Raw genomic sequence first — 17,962 nt, 5'->3', positions numbered from 1 at the left:
AGAATACAATGATATACACAAATATGGCTCAAAAGTGCATGATCGTAGACTAAGTAAGATGGTCAGCCATTTATGAGTCAAATTTTTGACTCCCATATATGGCCGACCGTGTTAGTTCGCAAAGTAAAAGAAAAACCACACACTTCCGAGGCATATTTGTGTGTATCATTATATCTACTTTTACAACATCTTTCTAACCATATGCATTTTATAAAAACAGTTACAAACGTTTTTTATATACCAACTCGTCCGATCCAAGGCAACGCGTTCCTTTAATTGTAATCTTTGAATGATTATTTCATTTGATTCTCAATTGCATTGTACCCAAAAATGTATGGTGTGGGATTGTGTAAATGATGAAATGTTTGAAGGGAAAATGAAATGGAAAAACTAAAAAACTACTAACTTTCAGATTAAATCTTTCTGCAGTCCCAAATAAAAAGTAACACAAGATATTGTAAGGTTTTTTCCTTTATAAATTTTTGTTCTCATTTCCCCTTTATATAAATATTTCCGGAAACCATTTATTAAGACATTGCCAAATGCAATTTTTTGTTTGTTTATATTTTATGTGTAAAATGAAAATCTCTTTTTTTCCCCTTTTTTAATGTTTATGAGCTATTATGACATAACTTTTACTTTGATAAAGTACAGTTAGTTCTTTGAAAAGTTACACAAACAAAAGGTTGCCTACATACTACACGAGCCCTTATCGAAACCAGAGAGCTTGAGCTCCAGCATTTATTTAGAAAATGTGTGTGTTCCTTACTGACCTTCAAATAGGAGGTTGAGCCCAGGTGGAGCCCGGGGGAGCCCAGGTTGAGCCCAGGTGGATCCCAGGGGAGCCCAGGTGGAACCTAGGGGTAGCCCAGGGAAAGCCCATTAGTTGCTGAGGTGGAACCCAGGTGGAGCCCAGGTGGAGCCACTAGGGATCCAAGGTGGAACCCAGGGGGAGCCCAGGTAGAGCCCAGGTGGAGCCACTAGGGATCCAAGGTGGAACCCAGGGGGAGCCCAGGTGGAGCCACTAGGGATCCAAGGTGGAACCCAGGTGGAGCCCAGGTGGAGCCACTAGGGATCCAAGGTGGAACCCAGGGGGAGCCCAGGTGGAGCCCAGGTGGAGCCACTAGGGATCCAAGGTGGAACCCAGGTGGAGCCCAGGTGGAGCCCAGGTGGAGCCCAAGTGGAGCCACTAGGGATCCAAGGTGGAACCCAGGGGGAGCCCAGGTGGAGCCACTAGGGATCCAAGGTGGAACCCGGGGGAGCCCAGGTGGAGCCACGAGGGATCCAAGGTGGAACCCAGGGGGAGCCCAGGTGGAGCCCAGGTGGAGCCACTAGGGATCCAAGGGGACCAGGTGGAGCCCAGGTGGAGCCCAGGTGGAGCCCAGGTGGAGCCACTAGGGATCCAAGGTGGAACCCAGGGGGAGCCCAGGTGGAGCCACTAGGGATCCAAGGTGGAACCCGGGGGAGCCCAGGTGGAGCCCAGGTGGAGCCACTAGGGATCCAAGGTGGAACCCAGGTGGAGCCCAGGTGGAGCCCAGGTGGAGCCCAAGTGGAGCCACTAGGGATCCAAGGTGGAACCCAGGGGGAGCCCAGGTGGAGCCACTAGGGATCCAAGGTGGAACCCGGGGGAGCCCAGGTGGAGCCACGAGGGATCCAAGGTGGAACCCAGGGGGAGCCCAGGTGGAGCCCAGGTGGAGCCACTAGGGATCCAAGGGGACCAGGTGGAGCCCAGGTGGAGCCCAGGTGGAGCCCAGGTGGAGCCACTAGGGATTCAAGGTGGAACCCAGGTGGAGCCCAGGTGGAGCCACTAGGGATTCAAGGTGGAACCCAGGTGGAGCCCAGGTGGAGCCCAGGTGGAGCCACTAGGGATCCAAGGTGGAACCCAGGTGGAGCCCAGGTGGAGCCACTAGGGATCCAAGGTGGAACCCAGGTGGAGCCCAGGTGGAGCCCAGGTGGAGCCACTAGGGATTCAAGGTGGAACCCAGGGGGAGCCTATGTGGAGGCCAGGGGGACCTCAGCTGGAGCCTAAGCTGAAGTCATGGTTTCAAAAAGGGCCCTAAGAATGACTTGATGAATGAAAGATATAATGAGATTTTCTTAGGTTTGTTTCACTTTTTAAAATCAATTTGTTGTTGTGTCGCTGCAATACTCGATGACAAAGATACAAATCGGTGAGGAAAGAAGTAGGGTCAATTTGAATATTTTGAATTTTTTTTTAAATAATGAATTTCTTCTGATGAAGCAAAGCGATGTTTTTAAATGTTGACATAGTAATAAAAACTAATGAATGTTGACAATTTGAACATAATGCGATGCATGTTTTTTTTTTCAAAGCATTGATGTATTTTGAAATCTTTTTGAAATTTTCAAATCTTCTGATTATATCTGTCAAATTTCAATAGCAATGAAAAGTGCTTCTTTAAACTCTACTAGCTACACCAAGAATGTGACCCACTCTATGAAAATGAGTCAGATGTCGCCCATTGCATTATTATGTAACGGACAGTTTAATGTGGAATTTGTTTTGATTTTTTTTTATTTTTTTTTTTATATATATATTTTTTTTTACTTTTTAAGAGCTATATTTGCATGGTAAACTTTCAGAATTTTTTTTTTGAGTGATCGTACTTTAGTCTAATTTGTATCCTTTACCTAATATGTAGCGCGAAACGGTTGTTTAAAACATCAATTTACTTGGAATTCGTTTTTAACAAAAAATTATATATTGGCTAATTTTAAACGGGAGTAACTCAGCAACGCGATACACCCCAAAGCTTAGACATATACCAAATTACTGCTGCTGCTGTGTTCTTTCCAGCCATGCATATAACTCAATTCTTTAAATTGTCAACATCTGACTCATTTTCACAGAGCGGGTCACAATTGGTTCTTTCATGTAAGAGCAATCACTTCGTAGAAGATACTAATTACACGATGCCCCACCTTGCAGTGGGGATGGGAGCAATGTGTCACCAATAATTTAATACAGTTTCTGGTATGCTTGCTTGATTTATTTAAAGGAACGTTACAGAATTGGTTAGAAACAAAAATCGTGAAGATCACAGATTTACATAAAACTTACACGGTCTAATGATGGAGATAGTAGAAAACATCCCTTGAAATATTTCTGTCTGAAATGTCATATTTGATGAGAAACAACGTTGGAGTTTATCGCTCAGGGAGCGTTTTATTCATTTTTGTTATGGCATTGATGCAATGCAAAATTTGTGATCAGTTTTTCACTATTCTCTCGTGACCCAGATGGCCGATCGATCTCAAACTTCTACAGGTTTGTCAGTTTATATATATGGTGGATTACATAAAGTGCTTATACTGCCAGCAACATTTTTGCAAGCAAAACTAATTCTGTAATGTTCCTTTAACATAAGGCACAGCAGTGAGAATGGTGACTAATCAGATGCTACAGATTTACCCTTTGAATCAAGATAAGGTATAGCATTGGTAACCTAAACCTCCGCTAGACAGTGTTAGTAATATCACTCATCCTGTCAACCAATGTCGCAGGTTGCACTTTTCTCATAGACCTTATGCATTGTTCGCGTGATGCGCAAGATGGGTCAATAAAGACCTTCTTTTAACCTCTAGGCCAGTGCGCTATACTCAAATGACATCATGTACATAAGGTCTACACAAAAAAGTTGGACAATCTGTAACCAATGCTGTGCCATATCTTGATTAACGATTCCTCTTTTATTAATTTTGGTTTTACCCATACACACACACTGATGTTTGTTAGCACCGGATACTCAGTACTCTCCCAAGCTCTGTGAACAAAAATCACAGGCATATTATTTCTCAGAGCTCGGGGAAAGTACACAGTGCTAACACACATCGGTGTAAGGGAAAAACCAAAACTAATATTCTTCATCCCCGATGCAAACTTCCATCTTTTAGATTCCTATTTTACTTAATTTTTTGCTTATTAATTGTTAACTATTCCAAGCAATCCCAAATAATCTGTCTCACCATGCAGTCCACATCTCGGACATCACCGAGACCGTACTGTTCACCGACATTCAAATAATTCTACAACAATGGAGGAGGGAGAGAAAAAGCCAATGGAGTGACAGTTACTAAAACATGATCGGTTCAGTGAGGTTAACGACATGGATTAACGACATTACAGTTAGCATCACCTGCCTTGACCTACAAACCACAATTAAGGAATAACCAGCTAAGAAATCTGGGCCCAATTTCATGGCTCGGCTGATACTGTAAGCAAAGAATTGGTGCTTGCAGAAGCAGGGAATATTGCGCTTACATCAAGCGTGATTCCCGGATTAGCAGGGAATTTTGGCTTGTGCGCGAGTGTAGTCCATGTTACTAGGCATTCTATGCCTACACAGCTAGCGCAGAAGTTCGGCGCTTGCACGTAACAAAAATGGCGATCGTAAGCGCAGAATACGGCGGTTAAGCAGAGCCATAAAATTGTGCCCCGATTGTTTGGTGAATTCTGGTCAACAACTCACCACACATCCCTCAAAAAAGCGTGTTTACAAAAACATCTTTAGTTGTGAGTTGACTACACACATCCACTGAGTGCAGAAGTTTTTTTTTCTTTCTTGCGGAAACGGGTTACGACAGGTTACCAGCCAAAATGATATTTGCTTTTGTTTTTAGGTTGAAACTTAGTTCCCCCACTTTTTTGTTAAAAAGAAAGCAAATCCAGTAAAATGTTTTACAGGCTAAATGCAGCAATGATTCCGAGGAATTTTGCTTTATGTTCTGTCTTTGTTCAAATAACTTCCTTCAGATCTTTAACCAGGTTGTAGAAGGAAGCAAAATTATGTAATTTATTTATTTTTTCCATCAACGTTTTCCGAACACAGATCCACATTTTATGTTAAGACCAACTTTAAAGGTATTCAAACACCAAGGTACTCAAATATCGATCCAAACCCCCCTCTTAAAAATCAAAATAATAACACAAACCAGTGAGTGTTTAAAATGTTAGATTTCTCAATCCACAACCCTGCCCCCCCCCCCCCCCCGAAAAATATACATGCCATTTAATGTTGTCTTCCTGCAACCCCTCCTAAACAGGGGCCTTTCTCAAACCTCGGCTAAGGCTCAGGCTCTGTCTGCTGATGTTCGAACCATCCCCTGCAAAATACACGCTGCCAAAAATGTATGAGCCTGAAGCTTAGGGCAGTCTGTTCACGCTGCCATTCAATTGCGTAATACACCGCGCGGAGCCCAAGCCGGAGACCAAGCCCGAGCCAAGATTTGAGAAAGGCCCAAGATATCTAGAACAGTGTTATTACACAAAAACGGCACCCACGTTGCTCACAAAAAACACTGCAGCATACGAGGAGATTACACCATCTAAGTGCATGAGGGTCATCATATATAAGGAAGACAGAGGAGGTAGGTGAGCTAATGTGACAACTATCGTCTAATCTTGGAGAAAGAGAGAGGGGGGATGGGGGTTAGGGGGTTAGGGGGAGGGAAAGGGGGAGGGTTAAATCTTTTTGGGGGACGCTCACCGTTGCCTCCTTTTCTGCTATGTCACCTAGGCTGTGCCTTTGTCGTGTACTCTGAGAAATCAAAGATTTGAAATGGGATGTAAAGAGAACAAGACGCAAATGGGCTCCCTATAGGTTAACTTGGAAAATTCCATTCGGGGAAAGGTTGTGGAGACTGTTACGAGTTTCAACAACAACTGGGGCAACTGTTAAGAGCTGTTCAAAAATCAACAACAAGAAAATTGTGCAGTAGTCAGAAAATTTCCTTTAGAAAACATTTGGTCCTATCAACAAGTTGATCAGAAAGTTCATGTTCACCTGACCCCTTTACATGACGAAGGTGTACTGTTCAAGCTGGACTTCCATACTCTAGCTATCTTGATAAATGTACTAAGAGCTAAGACGATCATTTTACAAGCATTTGGGCCCTGGGCCCAATTTCATAGCGCTGCTTAGCGGCCGATTTTGTGCTTACTGTGCAATTTCCATTTCATAGCGCTGCTAACTGTAAGCACACAAAAAGGCATGCTAACCTTCCGATGCTTACCGCACAAAAATAAATGATGTCACAATGCAAATCCACGGTAAACACGCAATATGGCCGCCCGATATTTCTGCTAACCTGTGAAATACGCTAAGGCTTAAGCAAATTTTTCTGCTACAGTAAGCACGCAAATTTGCTTACTGTTAAGCAGCGCTATGAAATTGGGCCCTGGTTACCAGCCAAAAAGTAATTTCTATTGTTGTCAGAGGAGTCATACAGTCTTATAACAGCTGAGTGACATTTTTATGCCTAACAGCTACATGAAAATTGGTCCTCAATCCTTCAATAGAAAAATGCAAGACGCAGACACACACAGGATAAATGTGATTCTTAGACCTACCTGGGCATGACTTTGGTATTTTTTGGACACCTTCCCGACGATGTAGATCTGAGAGGGTTGCAAACCGACCGTGGAGTACACCCAGATGTCCTTACTGGAACCATACGCTGCATGGATTACCATCTTGGCCTGTTAGGGTCATAGAGGAAAGGATAATTTAACTTCACTCAGTTACTTTGCAGTCCTCGGGGAGGCCTCGTTTGTGGCCCTTCCATGGCAAAACAGCCTCACTCCAAAGATGTTGTTTCTTAAACGATTTGGGTACCTTTTCAAAATGTCCATAGATTTACATTAAACTTACAGGGTTTGAAGATAATGATAGTGGAAAGCTTCCCTTCAAATATTACTTACTGAGGTGCTGTAGTTTTTGAGAAATTAGTAAAACAATGTCATGAAAATACGTTTGTAAATGCTTAAAATAATTCTCGTCTCATGAGACGGAAATTATTTTCATGACATTGTTTTACTCATTTCCCCAAAACTACAACACCTCAGCACGTAATATTTTCAGGGAAGTTTTCTACTATCATTATCTTCAAACTGTGTAAGTTTAGTGTAAATCTGTGGACATTGTGTTTTTTGTCCTACAAAAGTTACTTAAACCCTTTAAAGGCAGTGGACACTATTGGTAATTACTCAAAATAATTATTAGCATAAAACCTTACTTGGTAACGAGTAATTGGGAGCTGTTGATGGAATACAACATTGTTAGAAATGGCTCCCTCTGAAATAGCGTAGTTTTCGAGAAAGAAGTAATTTTCCATGAATTTGATTTTGAGACCTCAGATTTCGAATTTGAGGTCTCAAAACACGCTTTTTTGAGGGATGTGTGGTGAGTTGTTGACCAGAATTCTGAAAGCACACAACTTCGTGTGACAAGGGTGTTTTTTTCTTTCATTATTATCTCACAACTTCGACGACCAATTGAGCTCAAATTTTCACAGGTTTGTTATTTTATGCATATGTTGAGATACACCAAGTGAGAAGACTGATCTTTGACAATTACCAATAGTGTCCAGTAACTTTAAAACTATCATCTCCTTTTTATAGCAAAACAAATTATCTCTGTACTTTCTTTTCTCAAAATGAAATTTGTCAAGTTGGGCTGTTTTTCCATCTCAAGCAGGGGTTGTGCTATGGCCTTCCTGCCAACCCCACTGCCCAATGTCCGGCATGCCTACCCTGCTGGTCTCGTCACTTCATCAGTAACAGAGTTCCGTCGGGTCCCACCAGGAGCAATGCTTATGACAAGGATCATGTTAATGATTTAAAAAATAATGACATCAACTACTTCAACAAGCTTCTAGAAAATATCTCTTTGACCAAGAGATCATTAATGCAAGGGGGTATTTTTTAAGCTTAAAGTTCTGCCGAGTTTGCAAGATGCCAGTCACAGGTGGCTGAAATTTTTCCCCAGGTTGAAACAGTTCTCCCAGACTATTTATCAAAATGAAAGAGATGGTTTTTACAAACCTGTTCCGTCAAGCTCCTAAGATAGTTGGCCTTTTGTCTGAGTGGGTCCGTGGATAAACCATCGATGAAGTACACTATGCCGTGAGGGAAGTTATGCTGGGCCAGCCACGCTACTACCTTCTGTTTCTGCATGCTGGGCCGGGCTGTGATGTAGATGATTAGGTAGTTCAAATCTTGCCAATGTCTGGAAAATAATGAGAGATTCTGATTTATAGATCAATCAGCAAACTAAATACAAAGTCCAACATTTGAAGGACAAGAATATCTGTGTATTATGGTTTTCTTTTAATTATGGCGCGTTGTGGCATTAAAGAGAAAATAAATAATAATAACATCCATTTATATAGCGCTTAAAACCAGTTTTTTTTGCGCTGAAACAAGAAGTGAAAGATAAAAAAAAATTACAATTTAAAGTGGGATGAAATAGCAGAAACTGAACAGCTTAGATGGATTTAAATAAGTGTGTTTTGAGAGCGGTTTTAAATGAGTCCCTAGTAGTGGAGGCACGGAGGGGAGAAGTAGAGGGGCCTATTTCCCTCGGCCTTCGGCCTCGGGAGATAGGTCACTCTTCTGGTCACTAAAAGTCCCTCGGGGGAAAAGGTGTACACTAGTTACCCCATTGCCAGTCAATATGTGTATATAAACGCCCTTTTAGTCATTAGGGAAGTGAAATTTTAAAATTAACAAACTTGTAGCACTGAACCAACAAAAAAATGTGGGCCACGATTTTTGCTTTGTTTTTTAAAAAGTTTTCTATTTTGTTAATGTTGTTATTACTTATTGTTGTAAAAAAACCTGCGGGCAATCCAAAATTTTGGATGACTTGACCAGCGGGGTGATTTGGAGGGAAAAATCGAGAGAAACCCCTGTGTTTTCATAATTATTCTTGCTGTTGTTGTTGTTGTTGTTGTTGTTGTTGATGTTGCGGACGGGATGAGAGGGGTCATTATAACAATCTGCAGGCTCACCTGACTACATCCACAGCCCCTGCTCTGACCTTGGGGTCCCTCCCCATGATGGACACGCTGGCAGTAAAGGAACCATCAATGCTGAAGACTACACATTCACATTTAGGTGGCACTATGGCTAGATAGCCCTCGGCTGATGTGTGGTCCCCTCTAAACAAAGAACAAGAACACAGAGAGGAAGACAGTTTATAAATGATCAAGAACAAAAACACGGAGAGGAAGACAGTTTATAAATGATCAACTTGACTAGGACACAATTTCATAGAGCTGCTAAGCACAAAAATTTGCTTAGCATGAAATTTATTCCTTGATAAAAATCAGGATTACCAACCAATTTTCCATTTGTTGCATATTGCTTGTTACTGGTTAACAGCTGTTCACTGCTCATCTTGAAAATCACGTGGAAATTTGGTTGGTAATCCTGTTTTTATCAAGGAAGAAATGTCATGCTAAGCAAATGTTTGTGCTTAGCAGCTCTATGAAATTGGGCCCTGGTTGCTGCTGTCTTTGTAATCAAATACAGCTTTGGTATATTGTGTCACATGTGTAGACTTTGTAATCTGTAACATCACATGTTTATAAAAGACCCACAGAGCCTGGAATTCCTGCAGTCACAATTTGCACGCAGTTCAACAGAAAACAAAATAATAAAAATAACTCTCAACTTTGATTTATTTCTTTTTAAGATATTGCCAAACAATCACAAGGCCAAATGGCCACTTCAAGGTGAGAGCTACAGTTAACTGATTTGGGCTGTAGACCAAAATTAACTGTCACGAGGGGCATATTGCCACCTACTCCTGGGACTGAAACAGGACTAAAATCTGGTGCAAACTTCCTGTGAATGCGAATGCGGTACAAATTTTGTCGTCCCAAATTCGCAACAGTTGAGCTGTGTTCAACTCCTGCGAAACATTCACTGCGAAAACAGCCATGTGACGTCAAAATTTGCTTCGCATTTGCATTCACAGGAAGTATGAACCGGCCTTTGCCCTTTGACAGTAAATGAAGCTATGAAGGATTATGTCTCATACTTAAAAAAACAAAACGAAGCTCCACATATAGTGCGGGACAAAGTATTGTAAGAGCGCTCTTCTCAAAATAATCATTAGCATAAAACCTTACTTGGTAACGAGTAATGGGGAGCTGTTGATGGTATAAAACATTGTGAGAAACAGATCCCTCTGAAGTAATGTAGTTTTCGAGAAAGAAGTAATTTTCCGCGAATTTGATTTCGAGACCTCAGATTTAGAATTTGAAATCAAGCATCTGAAAGCACACAACTTCTTGTGACAAGATTTTTTTTATTTTTCATTATTATCTCGCAACTTCAATGACCAATTGAACTCAAATTTTCACAGGTTTGTTATTTTATACATATGTTGAGATACATCAAGTGAGAAGACTGGTCTTTGACAATTAATAATATTGTCCAGTGTCTTTAGAAAATGGTTAAATGAAGGACACCTACCTGACAACCATCTTGACTGGGTAGATACCCTGGCTGAGTCTACGAGTCTCTGGAATGGTGTAAGTGAGACGGCCGTGGCCGTTGGTGATTTCAGTTGCAAAGTGAACCCACTCTCCAGACGGGGGCTGGGTGACAATGTGGATGTCCACCTAATGCAGGAAAACAAATAATCACATCATAAAAACTACACAACCAAGAGTGGGAAACTTTGTATTTGTAGTGTAACATCACAGCCCAAGTTTTTGCCATCGAGGTTGGAAAACTATAGACCTTAGAGCACGCACCTCGTTCAACAGTTAGGACTTGTGCAATGGGTATATGCGAAAAAGGTCAATGGAACACCATAATGCGAAAAAACCCAGAAAGCTACTGTTTCAAACAATGTTACACCAATATATATATAAAACATAGTGTTGGAAACATAACAACCAATCATGGGGGGTAATTTATTGTTAAAAAGTTTGCAGAAAATGTTGAATTTGGTTAAACCATCTTTTAACTCGATTAAGTGTTTTACTATTCATTCAGCCATCCATGCCAACCAACTCGATTTGTTTATCAAAAATGAAAAGGTGAAGCCTGTTGACAGGGCTCAAGTTGTTTGTTTACCTTGGGGTTTTTTTTCCTGTTTTTTTTTCTTCTTCATGACAAGATGTCTCTTACCTTTTCTCCTGTTAATGTCACCATGTCCAAGGAGCTGTACATGAATCTGCCTGGTATCATCTGGGGTGCTCCCTCTAGACAAACCGTGTCTGTACATCTGTGATTGGGATTCACATTTTGCTATGGGTAGAAATCATACATAGTAGCGTTTAAGACATAGTGTTTAAATAGGCAGGCCTCCCTGCTTTACCCCTCAATGGCTCCGTTTTGTCTGCATTTATTTTCTGAGAAAGCTAAATTTACATCAAACACAAAGAGGTTTCATTTAATTGTATTTGTACGTTCTAATTGAGATGCCAATGACTCGCAGAAAAGCGACCTAAATCACTGTACCAAGAAACCAATGGAGAAAAGACAAGGAAGGTAGAAAATTTCAGTTTTAGATGTGAGAGGGAAACCTCAGAGAATTATTCCAGGGAAAACCCTCGCATTCCAGTGTGTAGTGTCCCCGGCGTGATTCGAACAGGGGTCCTAGAGGTGGAAGGTGAGGAAAGATATCTCTACACCAACCTGACCACTCTGGTATTCCATATAACAGAAATGACACTATTCTATGAGAAAACTCTTCCAGACAATCAAACCATTCAGAAGCTCAGATAGGAGATAAATCCTGTACCTTCATTTTGACGCTCGTTCTCTTGCGTTGCCATTTCTCCCTGGGATTTGTAGGAACGAATGATGTAGTAGAAGTACCATCTCCTGTGTGTACACTAACGCAGTCATTCTTGAAAATCTGCAAGGGGGTGGTGGGTTTGAAGAATCAATCAAAATGGATTTGTAAATCAGGTCTGGAAATTTGTAGAAGCCTATATCGGTATGGGCCTCAGTAAAAAATGTTGCAAAAGATTTTCTGGTGGGAAGGCTCTTTTGGGAAACTGTCCTTCAAAGGTTACATTCAAACTCTTGTGATTTTCACCAAGATGTTGCACTTATCCCCGAGAGTAGGGGTTTGTCCCAGTGATTCTGGCAGTAGCTGACGATTGCGCCGCAGCACCTTTTTAAACCCTTGTAAGGTGGTACATACATGTACATGTAAATGGGTCTCATAATTCAAAACATAAAAGTCTAGATACCAATAACCTGCTGTTGCTATTGGTTAAGTACATTGGTTGCCATGGGATAGTACCTTCTTTGCTGCGTGTATAGCGTGTCCCATTTGCGCAGCCTTCTAGTCAAAATAAGACATATCATTTGAGGCGCTGTCAACCATTTAAAAGGCAGAATCTTTGCAATGGGTGTTATAATAGAACCTATAGCCCTGTAGTGCAATACATAATCTCTGAGCAATAAAGTCATGTTTTACCTGTCGGAGAATAAACGCCACCACGTCGGTACTCTCCCAGTAGCTGGTGTGGAATAGATGGGGCAGGGCACCGGTTGGGAATGCCTGGAGTGCCTCGGGACAGTAGAGGGCGTAGTCAAGCCGACTGGCACCCCACCACTTAACACCGATGGACTGTACGACTGTAATGTAGAACGGGGGGTCGGGTAAATACAATGAACAGGGGTGACCAGTTTCATTCAAGTTCTTAACTGAGATCACTCATTTCTGTATGATCATTACCATATTCCCAGAAATTGCTACTGCTTGTTTTTACCCAATTTTTGTTGCAGTAAAAGTGGTACTGACACCCCTTACCCTAGCCCTTACCTTAACCCTGGGCGTAGCCCTAGCCCTAACTCTAGCATGTAGGTCACTGGGTGTTATCTGGGAAGATTCTTGGTATTCCATATGCCATGAATATTCATTGAAAAACTAGTTATTTGTGCCTTTGAATGAGGCACTTGACCATAATTGCTCCCAAAATGTTGGGGTTCTGCTCTACCAACCAGGCTCCTGGATAGCCTTGCCTATATTTTTACAGACTATGAAGGGGGTAACCCTGTATTAGCCCCAGGAGTAGGCGGCAACGTGCCCCTGGTGAAAGTTGATTTGTATTGACAGCTGAAATCAGTCAAGTATAGACTCAACCATGAAGTGGCCGTATGGCCTCGTGAGTTGGGCGGTACCTCATAAAAAAACATACAAAATAACTACATAAATTAATCCGGAGGTCGTTGGTTCGAATCCCACTCTAGCCAATTCTTTGTTCAACCCCAAAAATCAAAAATAACTACATGAACATTTTGACATACCATTTGTAAGAGCAGGGGACATCCCGCACGTCTCCTCGTCCACAATCTCGCTGCAAGTACTGGCGGAGCTCGGCAATCTCCGATGACTCGGGGTGAAGTTACTTGCCCCACAGGCTGACTGAGCCTCCAGGAATAAGATGGTATTAGAGGCTATGGTGTCGACTGTCAATGAAGAAATGTACAAAGTATATTACAATTACCGGTACTCAAAAATATGACAACCGGGTACAAAGTGTGGCAAATTTGATTTAAATTACACTTTTGGTAATTACTCAAAATATATATTAGCATAAAAAACATACTTGGAGCAAAGGAGAGCTGTTGACAGAATAAAACATTGCGAGAAACAATTACTCCCTCTGAAGTAACAAAGATTTTGAGAAAGATGTAATTTCTCATCTAAAATATTTGAATCTAAAAAAAGACTCCAGGGTTACCCACTAGGAGCCTGGCTGGTAGAGCAGAATGCTTTATCTGCCTAACTTTTACGAAGCAATTTCAGTCAATAAACGGTCTTACTCAGGGACATAAGTGTCACCAGCAGGACTCAAATCCACACTCTGCTGAACAGAAACACCAGAGCTTGAGTTGGGTGCTCTTGTCCGCTCGGCCATGACACCCTGATACAGAGAGGGTAACCCTAGGGGGGTGAAAGTAAAAAGTGACAAATCTACTTACTGAGGGCGTTAGAGTGGCCGTCACCGAGGGGGTACTTCTGGTACCTTGCTATGGCCGACGGTGGTAAGAGAGCAAACTTGTGGTTGAGAAGAGGCTCTATCCTCGATGCTGACGGGTCTGTCCGATGGAACAAATTGAAGAACTGACGGCAGGCTGGTTTGGGTGGTGATACTGGACAAACAAAGAAAAAATCTCAGTCAATGAAAGTAGTAAACAAGAAAACTAACATCTTAATTTTGATTGTGCCTTTACACGGATGTGTGTAACCACTGTTTACTCAATACTTCCCCGAGCTCTGTGGAAAAAAACCCACAGGCATATTACTCAATGGGATTTGAATCCGCATCCTTTGCAATAAACCCATCCATTAAGCTCCGCCCCATTGCGTATTGACCAATCACAGCCCTTTGCGCCACCAAAAGTCCGACAAAAAAAAGTCTGACATGTGTGCGCGTATGCTTGGCTTGCTCGGTAGAGTTGTGCAGAATGGCATTAGAGAGGCTCTAGGTTCTTGCTCACAAGTTCGCCGTGGGCAGAGCCTAATGGATCAGTCTATTCTAAGGTACTGACAAAATAGAAAGGCTGCCAACATAGGGCAAGCGGAGCCAAGCACGCAAACCCAGAGGGCGCTAACTCTTATTCCATTCTAGTCACTTTTCCTTTGTTCACCCCAAAATTGATTTAAAATTACCCAGTCAGTTTCCCTCTGGGGTCTATTTCGTGATCGTAAAAATAATAACTGCATAAGTTTTGAGATGTGGCAACTTTCCTCATATCTAAAGTTGACAAAGATTGAACTCTGCTATATTCATCACAATGTATTCCATTGAGTTGTAGAATTTTATAGCACGAGCAAGTCCAGTTACTGTGAGTCTAAAAGATTTGCAACGTAACTGTACTTACCCGCTTTACCGTCCAGTAAAAGTTTCCTGTGAGCAAGGACTATCCCAAGCGGCGATCCAAAAGTGAAAAACTGCATCACTTCAAAATCCAGCCGGCTAGCCGGGGCATGTATATAGTCCGATATCATGCTACTCGCCTGGCTACAAGAGCTCGTCCTTCGCCAGTCGTATCCCGACGCCTGACCCGTGGCCGACATTGGCTCATTGGTCAGCGACACCTCCTTGTTGAAGAACACATGGCTGGAGAATTGTTTGAGTCGCTCCGCCTGGCTGGGCGACGGCGTGGTTTCGCTGCGGCTGCGTACCACCACGTCGTCCTGCAGGGCCTGCAGGTCGCTGCTGCTCAGGCTGAGACGCTTGGAGGAGGAGTCCAGGCTCTCAGAGCCGAGACGCTCCATGCACCTGGAGCTTGAGGCACATCTGTGTGGAGGCTGAGGGTTGTAGGTTTCCACAGAGCTTGACGGGGAGGAGAGGGCATCGGAGACATTGGCGGGGCTACTGGTGTTGCTGTTACAGACGGTGCCGCCGCGGCACAGTGCGTCGTAGCCGAGGATGGCTCCCATACAATCAGCAACAACACAAACCTGTGTCAGATACAAATAAAGGAGGTAAATAAAGTTGTGGTTTTAAAAAATACAAATCCTGATAAACTTTGGTAGCAAACTTTGGAACTTCTAAAAGCCTGAACCTACTGTAAGCCAAATTCAATAGATAAAACTCTTTGCACATCAAATGAAGAAAAACAATTAGAAGAAGATTTGAAACAATATGATTTTTTTCTTGTAACCCAAAGATTAATAAAATTTATGGGTTTTTTTTTTGGGGGGGGGGGGGGTAAAGGTGATTTATGGCAATAATGGTGAGAGGAGCTGTTTTTTACTGCGTGATTATGACCTTGGTTGGTGGATGGCCGCCATTGGCAAGGCCCTTTAACATCAGCCAGCGTCCAACCAAGGTCATTACCATACAGTGAAGACAACCCCCTCACTGCTAGCTATTGTCTAAGAAGATCACCAAGGTTAACAAAAAAACTCTGAGAACAAGCACTGTGTGAAAGATGATTACTACTGACCTGTCCATCAAAGCCGTGGCCAGCCTCTGACCTGAGAAACTCTGTGTACACCTTGTTCATGTTGTTGATAGTCATCGAAACCAGATCAGGATAATCTGGGGACGATGCTGCGAGTATTGGAAGCGCCCCCAGTGGTATGAATTCACCATTGCTGGAAGGCGGTTTGATTTCGGGGGAGATGTCGTTGCCGTACGGACTAAGGCTGTTGGTAGAATTTGTTTTAAGCAATGATTAATGATAAACACTTATCAAGCATGATATTTAGCCCTTTGAAATAAAAGTAGGAAAATTTACAAGGGCTGATCTACATGTAAACATGGTTTGGGCTTTAACATACTTTTTTACAATGACTGTATCAATGCGCTTTACACTAGTGCCCTGGTCATTGGGCCAGCACCATTCCTTTAATCTTGTTCAGCTTCCTGGGACTATACAACTCGGAGCAACCGTAGTCCTCCAGAGAGCTTTTTTATAAACAATATCAACCTCTACCCTCACAGGTACCTATCCATACCCCTGGGTGAATAGAATTAAAAGCAACTACATGTATAGTAAAGTATCTTGCTCAACTGGGACCTGGACCCACACTCCGATGACTTAACAACCAGAACTTGAATTTGATGCTCTAAACCCCTGGACCATGACACCCTATGGTTAAATACCATCAAGTTCCAATACTTTAGACCACTGGACTGTACCATCTACCCACACTAATCTATAGCCTCTTTAAAGCAGTTCCCATTCCCTCAAATATCTGTAGGGATTTAATGGGTCAAAGGTGGCTATAAGGACATAGAAACCAACCTCGTTCTCAGGGGAGATTAATCTCGCGGCACCATTTTTTCCCAGCATGCGTTGCTTGCTCATAACCCTTTGGAATTAAAATGTGCTAGAATGAGGCCTGTGGACGATCCACACTACGTACACGCTTAAGTATGGTAACGCATTGTCTCTCATCTCAGTACATTCTTACCATGGGTTATTGACAAGAGGCATAGTGACAGTGCACTGCCCATAGCAGCGAGGCTACATAGAAACATACCTTGTCATAAGTGCCATGGCTTCAAAACACGTCGAGGGGCACGGCACCAGTCTAATCACCGTCCTCCCCAGCGCAATGGGGAAGTGCGCCCTCACCACGGCATCGAAGGCTATTTTGAAGGTATTAACGTCGCTGGTCTTGGCCCCTAACTCCTGCATGCCATCCAGTATGTTACCACCGTGCAGGATCAGGATGAGAACACTGACGTCACTGATGAGAGGGGTTGTGGTTGCCGGGGCTGAGAGGGGCGGTTGAGGAATAGAGTCCCCTGAAAGAAAGATGTACAGTAGTGGAGACGTTCAGTTATTTGGTAATACGTTTAAAAAAAGTTTTGTTAGCGGATTATCTGCACGACACTTGTTAAGGCAAGGTTCCAATTTCATAGAGCTGCTCAAGCACTAAAAGTAGCTAAGCAAACCAAATTTATGCTTACCAGAATGAGGTTACCAGCCAAAAAAACCATGTCACATGTACCATTTGTGACTCGCAACCTGCGCATTTTTACTGAGCAGAAAATCTTTAAACAAAATTGTCTAAGCGGCGTAATGCGGCGTTGTGCCTGGGCGTAATTTCTTAAAGCTGCTTAAGCACAAAACTTGGTCACAGAACTCGGGTAAGTACTGAGTATACAGTGCTAACACACATCGGTGTATGGGTAAAAACCAAAATGAATATTCTTTATCCCCGATGCAAATTTAACATCTATTAAACAGTTCAATTCTGTTTACCAGTAAAAGTGTTACCGGCCAAAATACAATGTCATATGAACTGTTTTGCGACTGGTATCCTGCTTAACTTTGCTAAGCAGACACTTTTGAAGCATGATTGTCTGCTTCCAGCATCTCAAACGAAATTGGCAAATTCCCAATGGAGCTAATTTTCTAATCACAGTGCTTAGTAATGATTTAGGCACGTCATGAGTTTTTATTATCAAAAAGCCCGTACCTTCTGCTAGTACTGCGTGGTTGAGGGCTTCTAATGAGCTCCATTGGGAGAGTGCCCTCGGCTCCTCTTCTGTCATATCTACAGGACAATCAAATAAAATCAGGGAAAAAAAAACAATGTTTGTCATCAACCAAATTCAAGAAACTCAGAAATACTACCTTTTTTTTTTTTAGGGCCAAATCCCCAGCATCTCCATCCTTATTCTGTCATAAGCAAAATAAATGATTGACAAACGTTTGATG

The 17,962-nt window shown here is 42.4% G+C and overlaps 1 protein-coding gene across 5 annotated transcripts in view; it reads right to left on the bottom strand.

Annotated features, from left to right (window-relative positions):
• The window catches only part of LOC139938249 (membrane-associated phosphatidylinositol transfer protein 1-like), a 91,719-nt gene that overhangs the window by 9,798 nt on the left and 63,959 nt on the right, over positions 1-17,962 (bottom strand). For 2 of the 5 annotated variants that reach the window (XM_071933658.1, XM_071933659.1), the window contains exons 9-22: positions 17,721-17,798; positions 16,776-17,043; positions 15,734-15,935; positions 14,663-15,245; positions 13,760-13,930; positions 13,082-13,243; positions 12,249-12,409; positions 11,562-11,678; positions 10,946-11,065; positions 10,283-10,431; positions 8,812-8,961; positions 7,844-8,027; positions 6,371-6,499; positions 3,988-4,047 (exon numbers count right to left, since the gene is read on the bottom strand). In XM_071933658.1, coding sequence (XP_071789759.1) covers positions 3,988-4,047; positions 6,371-6,499; positions 7,844-8,027; positions 8,812-8,961; positions 10,283-10,431; positions 10,946-11,065; positions 11,562-11,678; positions 12,249-12,409; positions 13,082-13,243; positions 13,760-13,930; positions 14,663-15,245; positions 15,734-15,935; positions 16,776-17,043; positions 17,721-17,798 — 2,534 coding nt within the window. Of the gene's footprint in view, positions 1-3,987; positions 4,048-5,507; positions 5,559-6,370; positions 6,500-7,843; positions 8,028-8,811; positions 8,962-10,282; positions 10,432-10,945; positions 11,066-11,561; positions 11,679-12,248; positions 12,410-13,081; positions 13,244-13,759; positions 13,931-14,662; positions 15,246-15,733; positions 15,936-16,775; positions 17,044-17,720; positions 17,799-17,962 lie in introns of those variants that run through there. The other 3 variants (XM_071933660.1, XM_071933661.1, XR_011786119.1) reach the window with 3 other exon arrangements.

Source organism: Asterias amurensis, chromosome 6 (genome assembly GCF_032118995.1).
Source record: "Asterias amurensis chromosome 6, ASM3211899v1".
Taxonomy (NCBI): Eukaryota; Metazoa; Echinodermata; class Asteroidea; order Forcipulatida; family Asteriidae; genus Asterias; species Asterias amurensis.
Note: the sequence above shows the minus strand (reverse complement) of the source record. Positions and strands in the feature narration are given on the sequence as shown.